Source organism: Zootermopsis nevadensis, unplaced genomic scaffold (genome assembly GCF_977971745.1).
Source record: "Zootermopsis nevadensis isolate Lab colony 2312 unplaced genomic scaffold, Znev_1.0 Znev_ptg000020l, whole genome shotgun sequence".
NCBI classification, from domain to species: Eukaryota; Metazoa; Arthropoda; class Insecta; order Blattodea; family Termopsidae; genus Zootermopsis; species Zootermopsis nevadensis.
The window spans coordinates 18,354,652-18,379,683 of record NW_028259152.1 but is presented as its reverse complement, the minus strand read 5'-3'; the positions used below and the strand labels follow the sequence as shown (position 1 = coordinate 18,379,683).

At 47.2% G+C, this 25,032-nt stretch overlaps 1 protein-coding gene across 7 annotated transcripts in view; it reads right to left on the bottom strand.

Moving 5' to 3' along the window:
• The window catches only part of LOC110832591 (uncharacterized), a 364,557-nt gene that overhangs the window by 121,382 nt on the left and 218,143 nt on the right, over positions 1-25,032 (bottom strand). For 3 of the 7 annotated variants that reach the window (XM_087352085.1, XM_087352087.1, XM_087352086.1), the window contains exon 1: positions 8,897-10,355. The exons of the other annotated variants lie outside the window; for them this stretch is intronic. In XM_087352085.1, the coding sequence (XP_087208211.1) occupies positions 8,897-9,212 (316 nt within the window). In that variant the 5' untranslated portion in view covers positions 9,213-10,355. Of the gene's footprint in view, positions 1-8,896; positions 10,356-25,032 lie in introns of those variants that run through there. 7 annotated transcript variants of the gene reach the window in all.

The following is a 25,032-nucleotide window of genomic DNA, read 5'->3' as shown; positions in this document are numbered from 1 at the left end:
CAAGAGTCGGGTGTCCAGATAAAACAATGACACAACTCTTCCCGCTCATTCACACAATTTGGCGCGAACTTTACGAAGTTCCGTCCGAGAAAGAAATTGTTTTATTTCCCTTGCTAGATGTGTGAAAATAGAAGCGTAACTCTAGACAGAATTCCACGAAAACTGGCTGTAACGGCCTTCAGTCGTCGGTCAAATTGCTCGTCCTTATTGGTCGGCTTACACGAGGCTCAAACAGAACTTCATGAATGCCCTATAAAACGGCTCGCCACACAGAACACTGACATCTAACGAAGCACAGAGCTCAATAAAACATCAACATTTCACGTCTGATATTCGAATGCGAAGCACGCAAAGCGTTGCAAGGAAGTGTCTGTGTCTGCGGTGAATATTATGAATGAACCAAGTGCGTGAAATCGTAAGCAACGAATATGTAAAGCAGCGCAACTGAAGTCGTCCTTTGTACATGCGTTTCGGGGGAAGGCATCGCCTTTTTCTACAGCCAGATCCTCAAAAACTCGAATTATGATTTGAAGTCCGTATTTCTTCAAGTCTTGGAAACCAAGACGGCCTGGCGGAGTTATCAGTAAAACGCATCTGAATTTAGGAAGACACCTGTGACAGTCAACCCTCATCACACGTCAACAAGATGACAATGAACTGGCAGCAACACGCTACGCGTTTCAAAACTACGCATATTTGAATCCGAGTTCTCTTTCCAGAATATGAATGGCTGACAACGCGCAGAAGGAATACAAATGGTACGATGATCGTATCGCTGTGTAACGAGAGCTCATTACGGTTAAAAGAATACGGAAACGCGATGCAGGCAGATAAAGAACGCGAGACTCTGAGGTGGAAAGAGGAGTCAGGCTGACTCTGTCACCTCTGCTACACGTGCGTTTCTGAACAATTCCGCGTTGCAGAAACATCGCCCTCATGGCTCCGTCGCCTTGTGGGCCAATTCACATTACGAAATAGGCGTCATGACACGTGACTCCGACAGTGCAGACTGAAGCCTCACTGTATGCCCACTGGGCTCGTGCCTGTGGATTGTTCATCTCAGTAGATTTTAGGAATGTTTTATACAATTTCTTACATTAAAAGACCCTTCACCGCGAGCTAATAACCTTCGGTCTACGCATAAAGATTACGTTCTGATCATTATTATTCGCATCTAGAGAGCAGATTGCTTCTTGAAAGGCTGGAGAAACTGAAGTCAGTGCATTTCTTCTTCTGCGTAGTTACCAGTCCGCTTTACAGGGTTCACGGTTGGTGAGATTTCATGTTCTCACGACGGCGAATATGACGATACGATCTTCTGCGACACTGAGCCGTGCAGGCTCGCAGAAGTCGACAGACGTTTCAGAGGTGACTGTGTTCGTCCTGAGAATCATTGCAGTGATGATGAAGGCAGTATGCACCTCTGAAACGTCGGCAAAATTCCACGAGACCACCGAGCGGTGCAATGTCCTGGGAGGTTAGGTCATCTTAGGTTAGCAGTTTGTTTAAAACTTCACCAATTCAGAAAGAGAAGGTTCGATGTGGCTGCCATCGGACACGATCCTAAGCCAGCTGCATCCTCTCATCCAGTAACACTTATGACTGGCCACAACTAGAATCGCAGAAACACAAAGCCGGATAAGAATTCTGACACCTTACAAAAGAACAGCTTGACAAATAAAAGAAGTTAAATATTCATGTAGAGTTTTTGTTTGGGTAGAAAATTACACTTGATTCGTTCTTTTTTATTACATGCATCGCATGTTTACTAATCACCGTACATACAGACGAGCAAGTGTTCTTATTTTTACATAATAACTCCCACATCATTTGCTTATGCTGACTCATCTGAAGAGAGATCGCTCCGAAGCTGCAGTACGACAGAGAGGCAAGAAGTTACGTGAATAATACACGAAATTGCTCCGGGGAGGCCAGAATCGGGGGACAAGCGAGATAGAAAAAGAAAGGACGTAGAATAAAATTAAAAGAACTTCTTGGAATTCGTGGTTGATGATGCAATTAAAGAAAGCGCAGGTAAGGCTAGACTTAATGTAGACACGATGGTAAGAATGACGCATAAACAAAACGTTAAAAAGTTCGGGTCTGGAAGGAAATACCTCTGACGTACGTGTTATGCCCCCCGCCCCCTCCCCCTCCCCCCAGTGGTGATGATCAAATAATTGTTTCAAAGTATTTATGAAGTCTGATCTTTTGTGCCCGACAGCCGCAAAAAAGTGCAGTGTGGAAACCCGGATGACCTCCCAGGTGCTGGGGGACTGCGGGCGAATTTCCGATACGCATGAACCAGTTACAGCGTTAAGCCCAAAAATTCGACAACTCCTTTCGTGCTCCTTATTTGAAGATGGCTGTTTGCACGTCTCTCGAAAGCCCAGTTATTATCAACCGCTGCTCAAGCAGGTTCATTTGGGTCGGCTTGTGATCATACGCCACGTTAAGGAAGACACGCCAAAGTCAGGCTACGTTCTAGTGCGTCGTCAAATGTGCCAGTGGACACCACAGGTTCGTTCATTTCAATCGTTTGCCAAAGATCCGTCGATTGCTCTATCGGCTGTGGCACGAGTAGCCTTGCAGGTGGTCACTGACGACTCAGACGAACGTGCTGCCTTCATCTTCATGGTCACTTCCGCTGCGTATCCTATGACTGAAATACTACTGGGAGTAAAATCTGAATCATTTCTCGTCAAGTTTAGATGTTCCTGCAACAATAATTGACTCCACTTCGATTGGACGTGGAGCGGGCGCTTGCCTTCAGCGCGAAGTCCGTTCTTCACTAAAGGATCTTGAAATACGTAGGCGCCTTAAGACCATAAACTGTATCCGCACTGAAGCCGGATGCAAGTTTCAGTAGCAAACCGACATGTTCTTTATTTTCGAACACGCTCTGAAAATATGTTGACTTTTCCATTGAAATGTCAAGTTCTGCAGAAGTTTTCTTAAAGTATTGATACTTCGTTCCAAGCCTGTTGCTATTTTAAGTCGGTATTTATGTCGTTGAGGGAGTGTCTTTGTTCGTTCGTAACTGAAATTTTCCCGGACTCCCCTGGACTTTACTTTGCGGGTAGCTGCAAATAAAGGCGACGCAGCAAACTCTCAGTTCTTTCCGAGGAACTGTGACGGTTCGTCGGTAGGACCTCTGGTTTGTTGTGGAGAACTCTTTCCCCCAACAGGTGACTCATGTTTTCTGTTCAATGGTACGTACATCACTCACGAGTAGCCTGCCAGAACAGAAAACTTGCCTCGCTCCACTAACCTGCACACTTTTTTCTCTTTTAATCCTTAATGTCTCTCACTAAACTTGGACGAGATTCGGGCGCGGACAGTTGACACCGGTCAGCACGTACCTGCAACCTTGGGCTGGCTCCAGTCCCATCGCTTTATTCGTATCGACTATCACCTCGGAGGAATAAACTCATTCCAAATGTACACTTTTAAAAGTGCATGTTGTGACAGCTGGTTTTCGACATGATGTGCTACTTGTACTTTGCTTAAGAATCTATTAATAACTTGAAACAACCGAAACACCGTCTTATAAAACCGGAATCGACATTTACGTGACCCTTTAAACCACGACGTTCATCGGAGAACATCTCTATTACAAAGTCGTTTATTCTGAGACTCATAACAAGTGCATAAATACATTCTGTCGGAAAAATGTGGAATTACTGATTGCTAAAGCAGGCGGTCATCTCTTGCAAGGACACGTGCCAGCCGAGACACTTCCTACGCGATTTCAGTAGCTTCCCTCTTTGATCGGTTTTCTTTTTAACTTTAAAACACAGAGGCAGACGACATGGACACTGCACAGTCTACAGGAAACACGTACTGTTGCGAATAAAGGCTCAACACGAATTTTCATTGCGAGCAACACTTGTGCGATTGAAACAACCACCAATGAAGGGCGACGTGTTGGTCCGAAGGAGCCCTTCGCCACCATTATGCAGATACCCAGTCTCGGGTTTTATTTCTGTCAGCAAAGAATTAAGGTAGCAGAATAGATCCTAAACCCTCTGGTTGAGAAATGACAATGGCGAACGAATACACGGCCTCTGACAAACTGAAATAAATTCTTGGGACCGCTCTTTAACTCTGACGGACGAATACAGATTAAGAACTTTGCACTTCGGAGAGTAAAAGCAGATGGAAGAATGCTTACAATGACATTCTGGGGAGCTTCGTAACTTCTCCTCACCTGATAACGTTTGCGGCGACCACGGAGGGTGTGCTCAGCGGGACGCGGTTTGTCGCCTACCGGGACATTATGTCGAGTCGAATGTTTGTATCAGTTTCATTAGTGTTGTGCAGTCCAAGGGGTCCTATAAAATGTCTGCATATTTATTGTTCGTAACTTCGATACAGACGGACGTTTCGACAACATAATGAAGAAGTTTCGGAGAGCTGTTTCCAGTTCCTCCAACGTTTCGGACTTACGTGCTTCTACCCTGGCACCGCTTAGGTAGACACTCGCTCGCGGTATGGACCGACGGGTCACGCGTCAGTGCGAACAATCGGTCCGGACAGAGCCGGTGCGTGCTCGCATTTTGCGATACGTCACTGAGCTGTGACGTGTTCAAATATGACGGAACAGACGTTCAAAGACTGTCAACATCAAACTCGTAAAAAAGTGACCAAATCACAGATCGGAAAATGTGGTGACAAACCAGTTCGCGTTGTCACGTCAACGAAATTGCGATGAGCTGGACACGAAGATCGAGGACAGTTGGCACACAAAATTCTGACGGGACAACTCTTCGACAACTGACGCTTGTGAAGACGAAAGAATGCAACGTGAAATAAGTAGACTCGAGGGTGAATTTATTCGGCGAGGGCGGGGCTCAAAAGCGGTACAGGCTGTTTCTCAGACTGTGTACCGCGGAACCCAGGGTGCCAGCATAGCAGTCTCAGCTCATCGGCGACAGAATGCAGTCGAATGGGACTACTTTAACAACGTCCTGCTTAACTTCGCACTGCATTGGTTTAGTGTAACACAATTACAAAGACGGGCATCAGCTAGACGCCCCTGCTCCAGAAGTTTGGTTCCCGCGTTCACGAGGCGCTGAGAATTGTCGAACATCGGTTCTGACCATCTCTACTCGCTGTCAACACACCAGTCTGACGACGAGACTCCAGAAGTTGGCAGACATTTTTACAAAGACAGGCGAAGTAACGTGATCATTCCAAAGTGCGACGTCACAGTTACCTCGGCACGAAAATTTAGATTCCTTCTCAAGCAGAATGTCGCAGACAGTTTCCCGACACGAATGATTTCTTTAATGAGCTTGAGATTCAGGTAAATGATAATGTTCTTTCAGACGCAATGGAAAATTAACAAGACCCACGAGTGGGACCGAAAGAATAATATCTACCTGTGGTATTATGTTTTCAGCGGGTACGAAACCCTCTTTCATCTGTGCTTCTGACAAAGCAAGGATAATTACAATACACCAAAATGGGAGGAGCTCATTGACTTCGCAACAGAAATGGGTTTGAAGACAGGTACGAAGACAATCGAACGTTACTCTGATTAACTTCTGTACGAAGAGTTTCCATACGTCTGGCAGCAGCTGTGAAGAAGGAACTTCCGTTTACATGTGCATTATCCGCGAAAGCCGATGATACAAAATAAATTACGGTCTAAAATACGCAGCGGATACAATTTAATCTCCTTGCGAGACTGTAAATTAAGAGCAAGCCATTATAAGGTTTTTTCTCGTCACTTCCGCGAAAACATCGTATCACCAAAAACGGTTACGCAGCAGTCGGACTTTTGCGAACCATATACAAAACTAATGCGTTGTGTAATTCTAAATACACTTCTGAGGTCAAAACGTTTAAGGTACAGTACGCACTATATATACACCACGTGCTACAGAACTCAATAAATCTGGGTTCTGCCTACAGTGTGCATCTTTATATACTGAATCTCTTATTAAACAGCGATAATTTCCCTGACCATCATTTTATATGCGCTACAAATGTGTTGCGTTTCTCTTTGAGGTGAGAACTAAATATCTGCAGTTGAAATTAAGTTCGTACTTATAATGATTAAATAACAGAGCGATGAGATTAAGCTTTAAACTTCGCCTGATGGCTATTTGATCAGTAACAGTTTAACAGCACAACGAATAACGAACACCAATTTGTTGTTATGCGCTCAGCGCCTGAATCCTCACTTTTTTAAATTAGATTCTGATTTACAATTGTTTCAGTAGCGGCGGTGGATGCACACGAAGATTCAGTGGCGTAAGGAAGTACTGCTTTACCACAAAAGAATATTCTAATATCGATTAAGGCAAATTTAATTTGGGGAAAATGTGAAAGATGCATAGGAATGTTGCACTTAATTAGAGTTTATTTTAATTTGCACTGCAAAAAAGAAAATACTGGTCATAACAGAAACTGAAGAAAGAATTCTCTCTGGAATACATCTCTCTAAGATTTACAAAACGCTTGGGTTTCGGGGCCCATGGCCCGGGCAGAAGGAATTGGTACAGCACGAGGCAGCTAACGCCGCCTTCCCGACGAGCGGCGAGAACTGACGCCAACTCACGTCCTCAGAGGTCTGCTGCCATCGCCGAGGCAGACAGACCTCTTTGCCCTACAGAAAAACGAATCTGCGAAGAGCTCGCCTGTCCGAAGTGACGGGTTTCGAAGGGAAAGGAAAAATGTATTATTCAATGTTCCTGAAAAATTAACGACCACAGGACTCTTAACGAACATGCGATCCGCAGGAGTTGTAAATTTTAACAAATGACCGGAGGGTGTGCCTTACACCTGACACTTCCCGGTGTTTCAAACAGAATACAAGGCATGAGTCCACGTGTTCCTACACAGCTCTGTACTTCAACAGAAGCCGAGGGCGTGTAACAACGCAGAACGTGAGCCACCTTAACTCAAAGCACAAAAGTGACTTCACAGACTCGGCCAGCTGGTCACGAAATTCCCCGTCTTTTATAAAATCGAAACGTTCATAGCAGCGCCAGCTCTTTCCCGAGGCACATGGATCCTATTTCCTTATCACCCATTTTACTATCATCCGCCCTTTCTGTCCCCATGCGTGCTAAGAGGAATGCCATGTCAATAGCCGGTGAAGAGTGCAGGTAAGGAAGCGGCCTCCCCCTCCCTCTTCAGGGCCAAAATATTCTCGACAGCGCCCTGTTTATGCGCAATTCGGGGAGAAGTTGAGCGATTCTGTAGCGACGTTTCGCTAACTACGAGCATTTTCGTGACGCAAGTGGAAAGTGCGCAGTGAATGAGTAGGTTAGGTCGACGGCGAACTTCTCGTGCAATTGGGTAAGTGTAAGACGCAGTTACTTCCTGAGCAACTCATCCATCACAGGGTTCAACGTAATGAGCGATGTTTGCGAAGCCGACATGAACACCGCGACTTTGTCAAGCAGAACACACATACGTAATCCGTTTCGCTTTTTCTCCGTTACAAAAAATTCGTGGGCCACGGGCCTACTCGTGACACCAAGCGCCATCAACTTCGCCTCGCCACGATTTATCCTCACAGAACGTAAACAAATGTAAGTCACACTGAAAGAATTCTTTTTGGCTCCGTCCTGTGTCTGCCTGCGCATTTCGTGTACAGCTCGGACAAGTTTACGCGTTCACTGCACTACCCTAATCTACTTGCTAACCTCCATTAACGTGGCAACGAGCGTGTTGCAACTACTTTTAATCATCTGCCAAGAGGTGATTAATAACGTAATTATGTCACTTGGATTTTGCTCCTGGAACCTCTCCTTCTGATGCTACACGTAATCTCTGCATTGTCCCAAAGTCTCCTGACTGGAATGTGCGGGTTGCACATCTGTCAATGAGCCTTCAGCGGTGCTGGCATCTGCTTCGACATTCCGAAACCCCGAATTTTTACCTGGCAGCAAGTATTTGCGTGTTTCGTGCAATTCTGAGACGAAACAGCAAGTACGTACTGTTACTTCCCTAAACAGCTTCCAGAAATTCGTGTTTCGAAGCCTTGCAGTAACTGATTCTTTCCTGTGTTAGTCAATGTTTGTGCTGGGACAGCACAGACTTTAGAACATACGAACAGCGCATTAAACTGTTGGAAACCTGTTCATGGGGCGTAATGAAACATTTAACACAATATTCCGGTTTCACTTTGACCCACAGACTTCGGCCGCGGTACCTGGTCGACGGACTGGTAGCCCATACGCGCATAAACAAAAGTCGCAGTGTTGACGAGCACCAGAAACTGAAAATCAAATTTCTCTGTGGGGAGAAAAGACCGTGGCGCACGTCAGAGGTCTCATATGCGCACATTTCCGCTTCTCCTTTAACCTGAACAATTAACCTTTCACGTTAACATCGCCGAAAACAAGGGCGCCCCGTTTGACTACGCAACTAGCCAAACATCACATCGGGAGGACCGATTTTTAAAGCCGGGAAAACGCCACGACCACTTCCTTCCTTATGTTTTCCAATTTATTATTCCTTAATTATCCTATCATCCGAACGAGAGCCACAAACGTAACTGCACAGTTCGGGACGTACAACCGAGAGCGAAATCACGGCTCCGCTAGTAGAAACTTTGTTCCGGTGGGCACAATCCACGTTGCACTCATTTAAGGGAGAACACAAGTCGATTCTGGCGTTGTTACGGTGCAAAAATCTCTGTCCGAGACGATGAGAGACCCGAGGCAAAGTCTAGAAAAAGGCGTGGACCGAGTAAAGAGCAAAGATTCGCTTTGCGGAGATACGAATTTTAAAAATGTGAAGAGCATCGGATCTTACCCACAGACCCACCAATCAGAAGAACGTGAAGGGAGTTTCACGATTCTTTCGTCCACTGCACGAAGAAAGAGTATAAACACGAATGTTAAAAACGCAACCGAGTGCAGGCACATGAACTCACCGTCTCCTCGGAGTGGTCCGGGTGATTCAACTGCCGTCGGGGAGGGCGGGCCAACGCCTTCGTCTTCCGAGGAACTGCTACTAGTGTCTTGCGGCTGCTGCTGCTGCTGATGATAACTTCTCCGGTTCTGGTCTTGGTTGTGTTTGTTATTGTTCCTGTGATGTCTGACTATGTGATGACCACCATTTTGCTGCAACATCGCCTGACCCTGGCTCTTAAGCGGAAGCTGCTTGTATTTGCTCATAGTTCCAACCGAGAAATCCAAGGGTTGCTCTTCATGTGGCGCTGGTGGTTGCTGCTGCAGAAGCATGGGCATGGGAGGACTGTGGGTGTTTGCAGGGGGGCTCTCGGGGGCTGCGTCCACGGATTTGGCCGCCGCCGCTGTGCAGAAGTCGCGCCAGGACGGCCACCAGTGGTGATGGTGGCCTGCAGCTGGCGCGGCGCCGAACCACTGATGGCCTGTCTTCACACAGCTACTCTCAATCGTGTTGTTGTTGTCTCGCTTCTCGGTATTATTGTTGCCAAATGCTTCAGAGGCGGCGACCGCGGACGCCTCCACCCAGCGCCGTACAGCGTCTGTGTTCAGTTCCGCCAGAGTCGCTTCTGTGTTGGGTCACGATCGAAACGACGAGCCGACGAGGAGACCGCTCCTCGCATTATTCTGATGGGAAACAGTGCACGCTGAAGATAGCGATCCGAAACCGAAGATCACCAACACAGTGTCGCCCTCGAATCAGTCATGCTGGCGACATGAGCGCGGTGATATTTGTTTGAAGTAAAGAAAACAAATGCGTAACAACTCGCGAATCACTTTAGTAATTGCAGATTCTGTATTTGCATAACCATGGCATAGTCGCGAAGTACTTCAATTTGCTTTTCACTACCCAAATCACAACCACCAATCAACACACGTGGAGGCCGCACCGGAACCTTGAAATTCACAAGAGCCGTTGCATGTGCGTACGTTGGTTCCAGTTGAATAACATTTGCCGGGGATGATAATAGGGGGAAGGTATCAATAAGAGAGGGTTATCGATGTATGGAAGGGGAGAGAAAGGGAGGAGGTATTAATTTTTTTAAAGAAGGGAACGCCAATTGGCAGGCAGTAGGACTAAAATACCCCACCTCAGTTCCCCGTCTTCATGTTTTTCATATGCCCGGCCGGATACAACCTCAGCGCTCAGCGCACGCGCACAAACACACAAACACGTCCCCTCATTACGTATTCACCAAGGAGCCAACACAGAAATCACTCGTACACTAATTTAATCAAACACTGCACCGTGCGTCTTTAAAATCGTACGAGTCTTACTCCCCACAAAAATTCCTCAGGTTCTGTGTCCCGTGTTCGTGTGGACCACTGCTTTCTGTCCCGTCGCCTGCACGTGGTACTGAACCAGTCTTCAAGTTTACTGTCGCGATCCGGCAGTACCAACCTCGCGGCGCACACTGACCGGCAGCTAGCGAGCAACTGAACGCAGGACAGCCAATGCTCTTCCATGCCCCCCTCCCGGCCCAGAAGGCGCCCCCATCAACTGGACATCCTCCCCTCCCCACATTCTATCTTCCTGTCTCCTTCTAACTCCCCGAAACACTCCCTGCACACGTCTCTCTCTTTCGAGTGGGTTCTCCGTCGTCTTTCCACCATCAACTCTCTCTCGCATTCCGCGCGCCACTAACTTCCTGTACCGGCCACCGTGGAAGACGACATTGACGCTGAGAATAAAGAAGACATGCTAATAGGCACACACTCCCCCCCCCCCCCACTCGGCACCACGCCCTTCTCGCTTGTCTGTGGCCAAAGTAACTTGTTGCTGAATGAGCAAGGACGTGAGATTTCAGGTTCTCACGGTCCTGGCGCGTTTGTCACGGCCGGACCTTCGAACACTGGGTCTTCCGTCAATCGTCCATTACCGCTGCTAAGTTTTGAAGGGCTCGACAGGATTTCAAAAAATTCTGCAATAACAAAACTCAAGAAAATCATCGCTCTGTTGCGTGTTTACGGACGGAGCCAGGGGTGAACCACCTTCTTCTTTACAAGGGAACGAGGGGCTATCTCGTTTTCGCCTTGGTGTTTGGAAGCAGGGGCGGGCGGGATGTATTGATATTTTGACAGTGATATGTCGCCTATATGATATGATACCAAAGGGCCAAAAATTAACAAGGAGCACGCGCACCCCTGAGTGGAGCTTTTCGACAAGCGCTCTAGGGGGGCGCGAACGCAGCTAAGAACCACAGGAATCAGCACAAAATATGCCTCAGGGGTGTGAAACCTTGGGCTCAATTAAAGGCAGGGAACTGCTTAGACAGCTGAGCTACTATTAGCTTCCCATGAACGGCCCCGATCTGTGGCCTCTCTGACGCCAGAACTTCCCACGTGTAACTGAACCAGGCCTTTGGGACACACACAGGCGTCTTGGAGTCTCAAGATAAGTAGCAAAGTTTGTCCCACTATGCGCCATGTAGGCGCTTGGGCGGAGAGGCGGTATAGCTCCTACTCATTCTTGACCTCGGCACTAGATGGGGGTGAGTGGTCAGGCTCACGCCCCGGCCAGCTTTACCCCCGGCAAAGGACCCCGGTACCCATTGTAGAGGGGGCTGGACGCAGAGGCTAGAGGAATTAGACCTACCACCACCGAACTGCACAGAGTCATATCTGTTAAGACTTCACAGCCATCAGCAGCGTCGCTGCGTCTGTATTGAAGACCGGGTCCATCGTCTTGGGACGTGTGACGTGTGTACATCACGACAAAATATGTCCTGACGATGGAGGCAGAGTCAGTTCGTGAAACGTCGTGCTTAATAACCCTTTATTAAAAGAAACCTTCTAAGAGAAAGTGACACGAATGCCGACTAGAAGTGCCAGGGTTCGTAAGCAGAATAACTCAGCAACGTTTAATGAAACACGAGTTCTTCACAACACAAGAAACGAATATCATCAGAGGCTCGTAGGAACGTTCTTCTGAGAAAGAAGGTCACATGCGAGTGATACGCATCTGCTAGGAACGCTTCCACACACGGTAGTGAGGCAGCGGCGAGAGGTGGATGGCCAGACGATTTCCGAGAAATGGCAGAGTTTCGTGTTCGGCAGAAAGTTGACGCAGTTCCGCCCACATCCGCTGCAACCCGCAGCAGGCAGAGTCTTATACGGCACAGAACGTGCTTCGAGCTTCGTATTCGGAAGGTCCTGGGTTCAAATACCGGTCCCAAGGCCCTACCCGAGGGTTCCCGTGATCTTCCTAGGTCTTAGCACGACTGAACAGTGATCAACGTCTACCTGAGTTGACGAAGAAAACGTTCTCACTCCACGAATCAAAACTGAGACAGTGAAATTTTCTGCCAAAAGTCACAATTGCCCGCTAAGTCTAAAGTTCCGAGCTGGACGACCACCCCCTGTCGGCCGTCCACGACTGAGTATTCGATATATCGGCAACAGAGAACCTGTCATGCCGAGGTGACGGCGGTCGTTTGTAACACCCGAGGCTTCTGCAAGCCAGAGGATTTGTGTTACAAGTCGTGAACTTCTCGTCAGATACGGCACAACGTTTAGAGATGGTAGCCGAAACCGGTTAGCTTTTTACTACGCTACTAGTTTCATACCGCTCTGAATGAGTATGTATTGTTCGAAACATGTAAAAATCCAGCAATTAGCCGATTCCCCATTCAAGGAACGATACTCAACATCCACACGCATAATGACTTGGATAAATTGAACGAGAAATGCCTGTGCTCTTAAATTGATTGGCAGAAGACAGACAGACAGACAGACAGAGAGGCTCTGCATTCGAGAGTTTTCTTATTCCCTTGCTGAACGTCCAAGGAACACTGAGCATAACAACTGAATACGTCATTTTACAGCTTCACCCAAATCACTAACAGAAGAGAGAAGTAGAATTTGAAAGAGGACTCGATTTCTTCGTAATTCAGGCAAGAAGCAGCTTTATGAGTTTTATTGTTCTGGAAACCTTCGGCTTAAGCAATTTTAATTTTCGAAGGACGTGACTCGCTTAAAGCACTATTAAGTTCTCGTTTTGTTTCCAGGCTTACATAATTATCGTTGTTCATGGCGGAGTGCCACGCATAAAACGACTGCCTCATTTTGAGAGGAAATTTGATGTGCCACCAGCAGCGTCAGACACGACTCACGGCCTCAGCAGCATCCAGGCTGCAGGAGACTGCGAGAATGTACACCCACGTCATTTATTAACGGAGAAGAGCGGCGTCCAATGTCCTTGCAGCCTTGGAACAAGAGAAAAACGGACGTTCCTTTCAATTTAGATACGGATCAACATCCGCTGCTCACACACTTTGCAGCATGAGAGGAATTCATTCAGAAATTACACGGCTCTCAGCTGTACCGACTCCGCTCAGTCAGTGGCTCGTTCTGTGACCTTCTGCAACATACATTACCAGACAGTTCGGCGCAAGGAAGGAGGTTGAACAGTTGACTGTGCAGCCGGCCGGCTCGCACAGCAGTTCGAGACGCTGATATATAGGATACAGCATGACGTCACCAGTGGTAGGTCGGCAGGTCTGCGCCGTGCACACATTAAACCAGACGCAGCCTTCCTTGACGGATCTGGCACCAGAAATCAAAGGCCAAATATCCTCAAGGCACCGAAGACCGCCACTGGACAAAATCGTGAGCCAGCTGATGCCACCTGCCATCACCAAAATCCCTTTATGTCAAATCTATCTTAAATTCATACCCTTGCGCCGTGATGATGTACCTCTGAAACGTCGGCAAACTACTACCAGACTACGTGGCACAACAACCCAGAAGACAGGCTTCTTCAGAAAACCTCAAACAATGGCTGCATATGCATCCCATTTCAAAAGCAAAACGACTTTAGTGCTGAATATTAAGATAAATACGATTAAAGAGTCTTCAGTTTTACATCTGAGAATGAAGATTGAAACAGACACTTCATCTGTTATTGTTCAGCGACTTAAAAATACGGATCTAATGCAGGTTCCTCATAAATGTCTTCGCCACGCCGGCAAAGGCGCGCATATTCCAGGAAGATGCAAAAACATTGAAAGAAGGCAGTCCCACCCGCACACTGCATACATGACGACGCCCGCCGTCCATGCGCCGTGAGGCACCATTGCCATTCTAATCCTTTATAACATGCCTTGTGCGCAATTCATCCCTTCATCCCGTGCTCTCTCTCTCTCTCTCTCTCCTTCACTCAAATTCTCCTTCTTCCTCCCAACAGGGCGAGAGAGGGGAGATTTCTCTCAAAAAAAGTTTTAAAATCATCTTATTGGTTGGGAGGTCTCGGGCTCCCCAATAAAAAATAGCTGCTTTCTAGAGGGGGGAAGTGACGTTACCGCGGGGGTAGAGGGAAGGTTTTGCTACCCTGAGGGGGCGAACTACGACGCCCATGGAATATGACGACCTCTCTTTCTGTCTATATGGCAGCTTAGCTTGTGTATTGATTTTAATGACAACCTCTTTGCCGACGTCGTGCTGCTGAAAGGCAGGCAGGCTGCACTGGGAAGAGGCTGGATGGAGTCTTCCAAATCTCAACCGACCCGCTCACACGTTTAACGAAGCTTTCTGAACCGCAATAGCTCAGACTGCATGCTGGAGCACCGGGGTTCGTATTCCCTTAACCACCGAGTCCGGTCAGGCTGCGGGATGTACGGATTAGCCCCGTATCCAATGGGCATTGGGGAGTCTTTATCCCGAGGCAAAGCATCTGAACTTCATCCAGTGCTGAGGCCAAGAATGTGTGGAGCTATACCTCCACTTCCCCACACGCCTTCTTAAAAGGCGTGCCCAATTACGCACAGAACGTTTTAGCCTACAAAATTGAATGGTGAGAATCATGAATTGGGAATGATGTGGAAGGAAGTGGCCGCTGCCTATTTGAGACTACCACAGCGCTTTCTTTCAGGGACTGTTGTTACCAACCGCAAGCAGCTTCCGGACAGAGATTCTACCCGGGACTTGAACAATCCTAACAAAACAACATGGCGTCTCGTTTACATGTCAACAAATCTTATCTTTTCATACACACATACACACTCTAGCTTAATGGTACGCACACATCTAATTCTTGGTCTTCCGAGTGGTCGTTTTCCACGACGTTCTTTGTCTGCGTCCATCCTAACTGACCAATATCGTTTGAACTAAGGAACAAGGATTTCTGTTCTCCCCGTGTCGAGTTGAGCACCGCCAGTAATTTCCTTGCTCTTAAAAGACTTTTGTATTCCGAGTTATCGCCCTGATGATGGAGGCAGAAAGGACCTCTGAAACGCTGCAAGCTTGTACCAGACTGCACGGCGCTACAACCCAGAAGACAGCCTTGAGAACCTCAAAACTCATTGCACTGAAGAAGTTTGCCTGACGCCAAGTTAAAAAATGTCAACCCGCTCACACGCGCGCGTGCCCTGGTCCTTACAACGAGAAACGCCTGAGAACTAGAATTTCAAACCGAAGACGTTTTCTGTTCGTATTTATCCGTCGCCTAGACGTTTCAAAAGGAAGGTCTACTCTCGGCTTCGCCTAGACATTTAGACATTTCTTACTTTCTGGTTGTTTGGGAAATAAATGTCCTTGGGATAGTCGTCATCATCGTCATCATCACTGTCATTTTCACACAGACTGGCTGGCTGCTCAGGGCTGGTCGCCACCAGTTACTCTAAGCCCGTGATACGCTGCTTTACGCTACGGAAAATGAAGTGAAAATTTCCTGTTCTTCTCAATCTTTTACGGCTGAAGAATCTGGCCTGCTACAGCTCAGAAACAATTCTGAAGTATGAACCCGCCGCAGGGCCTCTGTCTGCACAGGATAGCACGACCTAAAGAAATGTCAATCCATGCTTCGAGCGGGATTCGAACCCAGATCCACTCGTATCGAGAATCCAATCTCTTATTATTCGTGATCTGTGACGGGATAAGGTGAACTGATTTTAAAGTGGCCCGGAATTTGCGCTCCCACAAAATATTGACGATGTTTCCCCCTCCCCCCAACTACCCTTCCCACACACACCCCTGCATTTTTTACAACCCCACGCGATCTACGAAAACCCACGCTAAAAGCAAGAATTCGTATTCGGAGTTCAGAACAATTTTAAGCGTGGGGGTGTAGTCAGTGTTTTATTTGAACTTTCTTTTTTATTATTTAGTTTTAAAAGTGCTTGTAGTTGAAAACGGCTACCGCTCTGTGTTTTTTAACCTGGCACAAGGCTTCAAGATTTACTCGGCACACATCTAAACCATCACACACCCCTTCTAAAGAACTCGGGCCGTTGTAACAAAAACAGGACCTTGAAACCCAACAAAATACACAAAAACGTGGAAAACCAGTTCTTTAGGGTGATATGACTACAAAGCGTCCCTCTGAAAAGCCTCTAGTGGTTCCCCAATAAAAAAAGGGCTTCTTTCCTCCCAATTCTGTATAAAAATCAGCTGTGGATGCAAAATTATTTACCTACATTCAACTTTCAAAATCTTCCAAACCCTCACAATGGAAACTTCCTTCTTCTGCAGAATTTTCCCATGAATCTGGATTGTTTTGTTCGTCAGGTAAACCCATATGTTCCGTTTTTTCCTGCTTTCATGAAACTGAGTATGACGTCACTACTCACACAAATAGGGAGGGAAATAAGGTAAAATGTAGGTCAGCCATCGAGCGTCCTTACATCGCCACTTGAAACATGGACGTCATAAAAACAACTGAATCAAGCCAGCGGTGAGGGATTCAATGCTGTCTGGTAAATACTGACAGAGGCGGCGGTGAGATCTTCTGAGTTTATAGATTTTGAATCTGCGCGACGTCACTAATCACGGGGATTTATTTAATTATATGCCCATACATTTTAATTAACTACACAAGACTGCGAAAAGCATTAATGGTGAAGGGGTAAGGATTTTGAAGGAGGTGGTCGTTGTACATTTCAAGGCGTTCATCTGGTGACTAAAGATAAACACAAACTAAGTTGTGCAGAGTCCTTCAGGAGAAGCTAGTCAAGGGACTCCCCACTTCGCCGCGTCACTCGACCCTACTCCTTTAAGATCCGTTTTAATATTATCCTTCCATCCATGCCCAAGTCTCGCCAGCGGTCTCTACCCTTCGCATTATCCGAACAATTATGTAAATAGAATCTGCAACCCGAAACGGATTCGAACCGGGTACCTTCTGAATACAAGCATGGAGAGTTATCGCTTCCAAAACCTGCACGGTCGACACGATTCATGAATGAGTAGCAGCAATGGCGGATCAGGGGAGGGCGAAGGAATGCCAGGAGCTTATCTGAGGGCCACACAGAGACCCGCAGTGGCCTGTTCAAAGAAATCAAACCAAAAGCGAGCGACGTCTCGGCAGACCCCGTGTACTGCACGTGGGACAATGCAACAACCATGCGACGGAGGGACAGATAATCGTGTTCCTGGCCCTGGGTGGTCAGGGCGCTTTTCTGCTGGAGAAAGTTTTCCACGGACACGCTGATCTCACGGCACGGCGAAGTGAAAAATTCAGCCCCTCTCTGGAATCGAATTACGATCGAACTATTCGTGGCTGGTCTATTTATGGCTATGCTCTCTTCCGTCCATCAATTTCTCATAACTACATCAGACGAGTAACCGAGACGGATGCTTTGTAATGCACTGACGCAAGAGATTCATCTCCGTTGCTACTTCAAAGCAAAGACGGCGTGTATCAATTATAAAGATCGAATAGCCAACAGTGTTTAGGAAAATAATCGCTCTCTATCCTGAGAAAGATGTGAAACCCGTAAATGGACTCTGTCAAATCAAGTGGCCCACGGGCCGGTCCTGCGCACAATGCAGAATGCAGGAACCTGGGTTCATGTGCTCCGGAAAAAGAAAATGTTCCTTTCTCGGGATCGTGCGTTCAACGACCCAGTTACCTATATACTTCATACACAAAATTTCATTAAACAAAAAAAAATTGTTTTCAAAAGGCATTCGTGAGTCACTGTCAGTTTTGGTCACGTTCATAAAAATCATCACGATTGTCGAACACGATCTCAGATAAATGAAATATGTTCGGTTACAAACAGCGCATCATTTTCCTTTTCGAAACTCGTAAATGCCAACAAATATTCCGCCATATTTTAATATGGCGTCGCCAGGCTGATACCAGCAGTAACACAATTATAAAAAAGGAGAGGTGGGTCTTCCCTTGCGACAGGGGTTGTAAGGGCTTTGGGGTGGTGGCACCGCACGCGTTCAACTATTGGTTCTGTGCCTTTGATAATTTTAACCCTTCCACTCAGACACGTTCCTAGGCAAAGATCTCCTTTTTTTGCTATGCCGTGTGCCCTGGCTTACGTGTGTCATGAAGGCTGCCCGAGTTCTTACCACGCCCTTGCTGCTAAAGTGACATATGTGCTTAAGTTTTGTTGTAACTGGTAGAACATTTACGACGTTTCGCGAAGATTCTTATTCACGGCCCAACGCAAAGGTCGCGTCTGCCCTTCCGTTTGCTTGGAGAGCCTGTTTTGTCTGAACTGAGTCGGTGGATTTCATTTAAATTCGGCGCTGGCCTATGTACTAACAATTTCAGGAGTGTCTCATTTCGGCTCAGTACACCCGAACTTGCACGGAGTTCAAATCGAAGTTAGGAAGACGCACAAAAGCACGGATCTTCCTTACGAAACGAGGTATAACTTTCGTCCGAAAACTTTCCAACGTGGCGAATATTTAACGAGGCGGACTCGTTCAGTCACGGGGTGTCCTGTGACGTTCTTCAGTTCATCCAGGCAGGCAGACAGCCTGCCGACGTGTTCCCTTGCAATACGCTGCAGGCGTCTCCTTCTAAATCTTTACCTCTTCATCATTCACCGTTGCAGCAGCAGATGCGTCATAGAACTAACTAAAAAAATAACCAACGATTGAATGTGGTTACTTCTTGGGTCATTTAACGACGCTTTTTCAGTAGATCAGGACGACAGCAGACAATGAACTGAAAAGGATTTGGAAGGAAGCGATCATGGCCTAATTTAAGGTGCTAACTCAGCATGGACAGACTGAGGAAAACCACAACAACTCCAGTAAGGACAGTCGATCTCCGGACGACATTTGAAGCCGGGACCTCCCGAAGACAAACCTTGTGAAAGTTCAATGAGGACGGCCGGGCTTCATTCCTACATTCGAACTTGGGACCTCTAGAAAAAAGGCTGAGTTGTCCCTGGCTTAATTGAGGACCACGCAAAGAAGACGTGAGACTGGCTCCACACATTACTGACCTTGAAATTACACGGAAGCGCTTAGGTACACGTCCTGACCCCTTCCCTCCGAGGATCAAGCCCCGGATGGGCCCCAGAGCCGTTGCGGACGTTTCGGCAGAGAGAAGAACGTGTACCCCCGTCGGGAATCGAGCGGGCCTTCGAGTATGGAACAGAACTGCCTTCAGCTGTTCTGCGATAGAAATGGCATAACTGAACACTGACAGTTCAGGACTCTCAGTTCCACCTTCCATAACATGCGGGCGACAGAACTTTTAATTCTCGACACTGCAAAGACTCCAGTCCCCGAGTACATAAATGGTTTGCGAGGCGCTCCCAGTGCACTCCGCGCCGGCTGTTGCTAATTACACCGCAAACTGTGTTACAGAAGTCAGCTTTCGCAACTAAAACTCACGAAGGACGAAACGTCTTAAGCTGCCTGCTCCCTGAAGGGTGGAAATATGGAACGGCGTGTCCTGTGTCGTGCAAGTCCAGGCGGAATAGCGGACTCAGCGTAACAAAGGATCGTGGAACTGCGCATATCCGGAATGCCACAGGGTACGCTGTATCGTCCCTCCATTCTACATCAAACTTCTAAAATCTGGTACGATGTTTTGTTTACGTTCAGAGGGTGGGAAGGGACGGGAGGGGTGGCACATCAATGGCCGTCAGAGTGAGACGAGTTGTGCACCGCAACACAAGAACACCGACTGACACCAAGTCTTCGTATTTGGGAGGTCAGGGGTTCAAGTCTCGGCTCGTAGACGGGATAAAGTGACTGATTATAATTATCGTGGTTTCCCTCAGCCCCTCCTGGCAAATGCCAGAACAGCATCTCAAATCAGGCCACGACCATGAACGGAGAATTTCTTTTCTTTCCAGAATGTTCCAATCTCTGCAGCACTATCGCAAGTATTTTAGTTACGCCACTGCTCCACCGAAACTTTCTGCAATATTTTCATTACTAACCGATTAGCCACCCCGTGACCTGCGACCGCTCTAAGCAAACGCTTTTCTGCCGTCTCCAGTCAACTTTCTGATGCGTACGAAGAGACATCAGAAGTGCAGTGTCACTGTCTCTTGCCACTTCGAGTTTTACAGTCTAAACCTCTTTAGTTTCATATTAAGCCGTCTGCCGTCCTGTAATAGATAAAGACACCTTCGTATCTTACCTCATGGCGACACGCAGAACGGGGACAATTACGAAATTAAGTTACGAAACCCTAAAACAAGTTCTGTGCCGAAAGCAGCTTCGTCCGACGGCTTAGATTGTAGAAGACAATTACCAATGAAGCACGTTCTTACGCCCAATTAATTACATTAAGGGCTTGGTCTCTGGATGCAAAATGAACGGATCAGTTAGGTGACCGCCTGGAACCAGAGATGTGTCGTCCTCTCTGCCTCAAAGCTGCGCGCTACACAGAGGAAAGGCCGCAGCGCGTCCACTCACACTGCAGTTCGGTTCGACCACCAATCAGTCAACGGGTCTTCGTTCACCGCTTCATGAACAATGAACAACTCCAAGTTGCGAATTCTTTCCACTAAAAGAAGCTTTTGGTTCAAAATTTTTAAACTTTGTTCATTTTTAATTTTAGTCTCACACTTTTTAGTTCAATTAATTATTATTTCTAACGATTCATTTAACATGCTCTGTGACGAAAGGAAAACCTATCAACATTTTTCCCTCCTCAGAGTTCGTCTTCTGTTTATTTATTTCGTGATTTACCTGCTTCCTGCAATATCATTTTACATATAAATGTTTATAATTATATTAATTACTTCACAATAATAGCGACTTATAATTAAGTAAAACTTATTGAGTGATGTGGGTGGATTAAGTGGGCGGTCAGCATGGTGACTTGTGATGAATACGACGGATCTCGATAAGGCCCATCTGTAGCTGAGGTGTGTAGTGGAGCGGAGAAGAAATCCAACCACCGGTAGGGGAAGAAAAATGTCGCTAAACACATGCAGCTGTCTCAGAACCCCCCTCCTATGCAAAACCCTCAAAATATTCCTGAAAAGTTTCTGCACCCCATTCTTTAGCAGAATCTTATTCTTAGTGCAAGCCCCTTCCCTCACAGCTCTCTGCAAACCAACCGGCTTAAAAATCTGTTAGCCGTCTCTACCCGACCCCTGCTTCATGAAACATTCATCATTCAGTGTAAAGAGATTTGATAAGTTGGACAAGTCTGCCAGTTTTCTAAACGCGCCAGAGTGGGGCTGGCTTTTTTATTTCGTAACCCCCTTCAGACTGGTTATACATAAACATTTCTCAAAGCAGCGGCCATGTGGTGAAGGCTGAAAGATAAACAAAATGGCGTTCCGCAAAACCTCATCGTCACAGCCAAGAATATGGCGGCTGCTGGTGGCTGACGGATCAGATTGCGCGGGTAGGCCCACGGCTGTGGATTCCGGTCTATTACTACAGCTCCAGGCCAACCACTCCGCGTAAGATACGACATGACGCGTCCAGAATCTTTGTCTTCAGTGCTGACAGCTGAACAAATGCGATGACAGCAACGCACTTCTGGACGCGGCCTACAAAATTTGCTAGCTGAGTAACTAACTAACTAACTAACGAATCAAGTATGTCACTGTCCAACATCTCCACAGCCGAGGAAGCTTACTCGTGCTCGGTGCCGTGTTTACGAATCCCTGCCCGGGGCAGCTTTATCCTGTCCACACCCTTACGAAGCTCCTCATCATGTATTTGTCTTCAGTTTCCTTCCACATGTGGTCAGACGGAATCAGAACTGTTTAAATGAGGTTCCACTGTTTGAAGGAGTTCGACTGTGCTTCTGTCCGCCGTCTGCAATGAGGAAAAAAGAAGAAGAGTCCTCGTCCTCCACGCCCCTACTCGCCTATCACTCTCTCTAACGTTATTATCGACTTTGGCCTCAATATGGATCATCGCTCATATGACTAAGGGTCGGTTTTCGAGTCGGTGCCCAGGGTTCAGACTCAAGGCAATCCTTTTGGGCTTCGTGGTCAACAAATTTGCATTGGGGCGGGTTTGTTTCCAAGTACAGTTCTATACATTACGACATCATCATACTCTCGGCGCTTTCCCCTTCGACCAGCAGCCTCACAAGCGCTGAGGCTAAACAGTGAAAATTCTCGGGTTTCGAATGGCGGACAAACCCCCCCCCCCCCCCCCCCGTTCTGAATCAGCCTTCCTAACTACTAAGTGTTTGTTCCAGTTGCACATTTTGAACAGACTGCGAAAGCTTAAGCAAATGGAAAGTTTCATTTCTATGTTGATCAGCAGCTTAAATAATAAAAATGCGAAAGGAAGGCTGCGAGGGAATCGGGAGGTCTTGCAGTGTAGAATGGACAGGGCTGCCTCGAAGATTGCACAACACCTGCCCTGCCCTCTACAAGGCCACAAAATAAGTACCAGGGTCGCACTGGCTGCGTCTAGATCCACGTTTGACTAACGCACGAGACGCACATCGCATGGACGTGCTACAGGCAGTCGATACTTTGTAGCCACTGCGAATCTCATGTTCCGCATTTTGACTCCGTGTTGTCTTCAAAGTTGACAACCGCCTTCGAGATTACGTGACCTCACAACCCAGAAGACGCAATTTTAATTCACGGCATCCGGCATCCTGGCCGAGATATGAACCCGGGTCGTCCACCCCGCCGCCATTCTCCGCGGTGACTGAGGTGCTTGGGGGTGACGTGCCGGATGTCTCTACTGCGAATGGCACCCCGAACATCGCGCGTCCACATCCAGAACTTAACAACAAATATCTCAACAATAATAACAGCACAGACGTTTTGGAATTTATCGATATCTAAACTCCACAGGAAAATATCAGGCGTGAGTTGAGACCGGGATTCGACTCCCGGCAAGGGCAGAGTTTCATCTTTACGTCATCGCATTCAAGTCAGCTTTGGGACTCGCCCAGCCCTGTACGGTGGATACAGTTGGATATTTAACGACGTAAATGAAGCCGCGGTCAAGGCTCGTCAGTTAAGAATGTGCGGATCGGTATCAAACGGCCCTCCATACGCCTTCAGGGCGCGGTGTTTGGTAACAGAGACAATTATACTTAATTTGGGGAACCTGACATGGGTCGCGCCCCTGCATTCAGTCCGCCACTGCAAATTTACCTGAGAGTGCACAGACTCGCCAGCAAGGAAATAAGACGCAGCAAGTGGCGAGTCCCCTCGCTTGCTTGGGTACTCCAGTCCAAAACAGGAAATATTCCACCCCCCCCCCCCTTCTGCGGGGTTTCCGACTGTACGCTCTTTGCTATTCTGGAGTAATAGCAGAAGAAGATGGCTGGTGGCTGTCTTCTGGGATGTTGCGCAGTGCGCTCTGGTAGAAAGTGACCGACGTTTCAGAGGTCCTTGCTGCCCCCCTCCCCCAAACATCAGCGAGAAGCTGCTCGACTGTCTTCAGCACAACAACTTCTCACTTAAATCATTAACCTTCCGCCCTGATGAAGGGCACCTTAGATTCGTACGAATTACTTGTCACACCTCAAAAGCACCACTGAACTCAGGCGTGCAAGGGTCAGCTTCAAGCTCAGGGCCTGCTGCCTCCGGTCTGTGCGGACTTCTTCATGGCGTGGAGAGTGGGCACATGACAACCTTTGGTCTTCAATCTACGCCACATTTAAAATCACACGAAAATGCTGAACGCCGATGTCAGGGTACAGACGTGAGACACAGGAGGAATGTTTTAAAAGTTCATATAAGATGAAGAGAGAGCACGGGCGTGCGATTAAAAACACGACTTGTGTGAAAGTGGTGATTGAAATCCTGAGGGACACACGCCACTTGTGAAAAAGCCTTGGAATGCGGAATAATACTAAAACGGATCTTGAAGAAATCGAGTGTGAGTGCATTTTGTAAGCACACTTACAGTTTTAGACCTGGATAAAGTATAAGGGGTTCTGGACTGATGAAAAAGATCGAAAATTCAGAGAACTATTTAATGGGATGATTAGTAAGCTCTTCAATTACACTAACCGGATGACGGACGTGGTAATAATTATCTAACAGGAGTGTGAGGGCCAAACTTGTGGACGAGCCTGTACACAACACCAGCCTCCTGACATTCTGGATGAGGGGGTGGGTCTAGCGGGGACGAGGGACGCTGCTCTTGGGGTCAGATAGTGCTGGGGTAGCATTTCAAAGATGGGTACCCTTATTATTATTCCAGCCTTCGCAGAAAACCATTTCCACCATCCGCCCTTGCAGGTAGAGAAGGCTTCTTTTCGTTGTTCCCCCAGACCTTTTACGCCGTTACAATATGCTTCGTCCTTAAAATATTTCCAAAATATATGCCATAAATATCACACCGACCATATTCTCCTAACTATTATGCAAAATGTTTGGCTGGAGAAGGTATTCAGCTGTTTGCTGGTGAGAAAATGGCAGAAATCTTTGAGTATTCATCCACTGTGCACTGATCACCCAGCTGGCAGACACGCCTAGTGGCACAGCTGTTCAGGAACGCAGAGGTCAGCACTCAGCTGCACGCTCCGGCCACTTTAACGCAGGGAAATAAGTTCCGAGTAAGAGACTGGGTCGGCCTAGACGTGATGCCGATGCCGGGAACCGAACACCCGTCCCGTCGCTCAGTCCCTTACAACGACTAAGCTATAATTAAGACCAGTCTAAATTTGGGAGATGCTTGCTGAAATGCAGTTAAGAATCTTCTGTCCGCCACGTGGGAACTGGAACATTGAATTACACACAACTACAATTTCACCTCTGGTTTTGTACGAGCGTGAAACCTGGTCTCTCGCATTGAGAATAAAGCATTGAGGGTGTCACCTCGTAACACGGTGTATAAAATTTATTTTCATATCCCGTTCAGGCCGCTGATTTAGTTACGTATAAACAGTAGAACTTTTCATAGGTTATCTGGGCTACTTTACGCTTATCCTGTTAGAACAGAGAATATAAGACGTTTG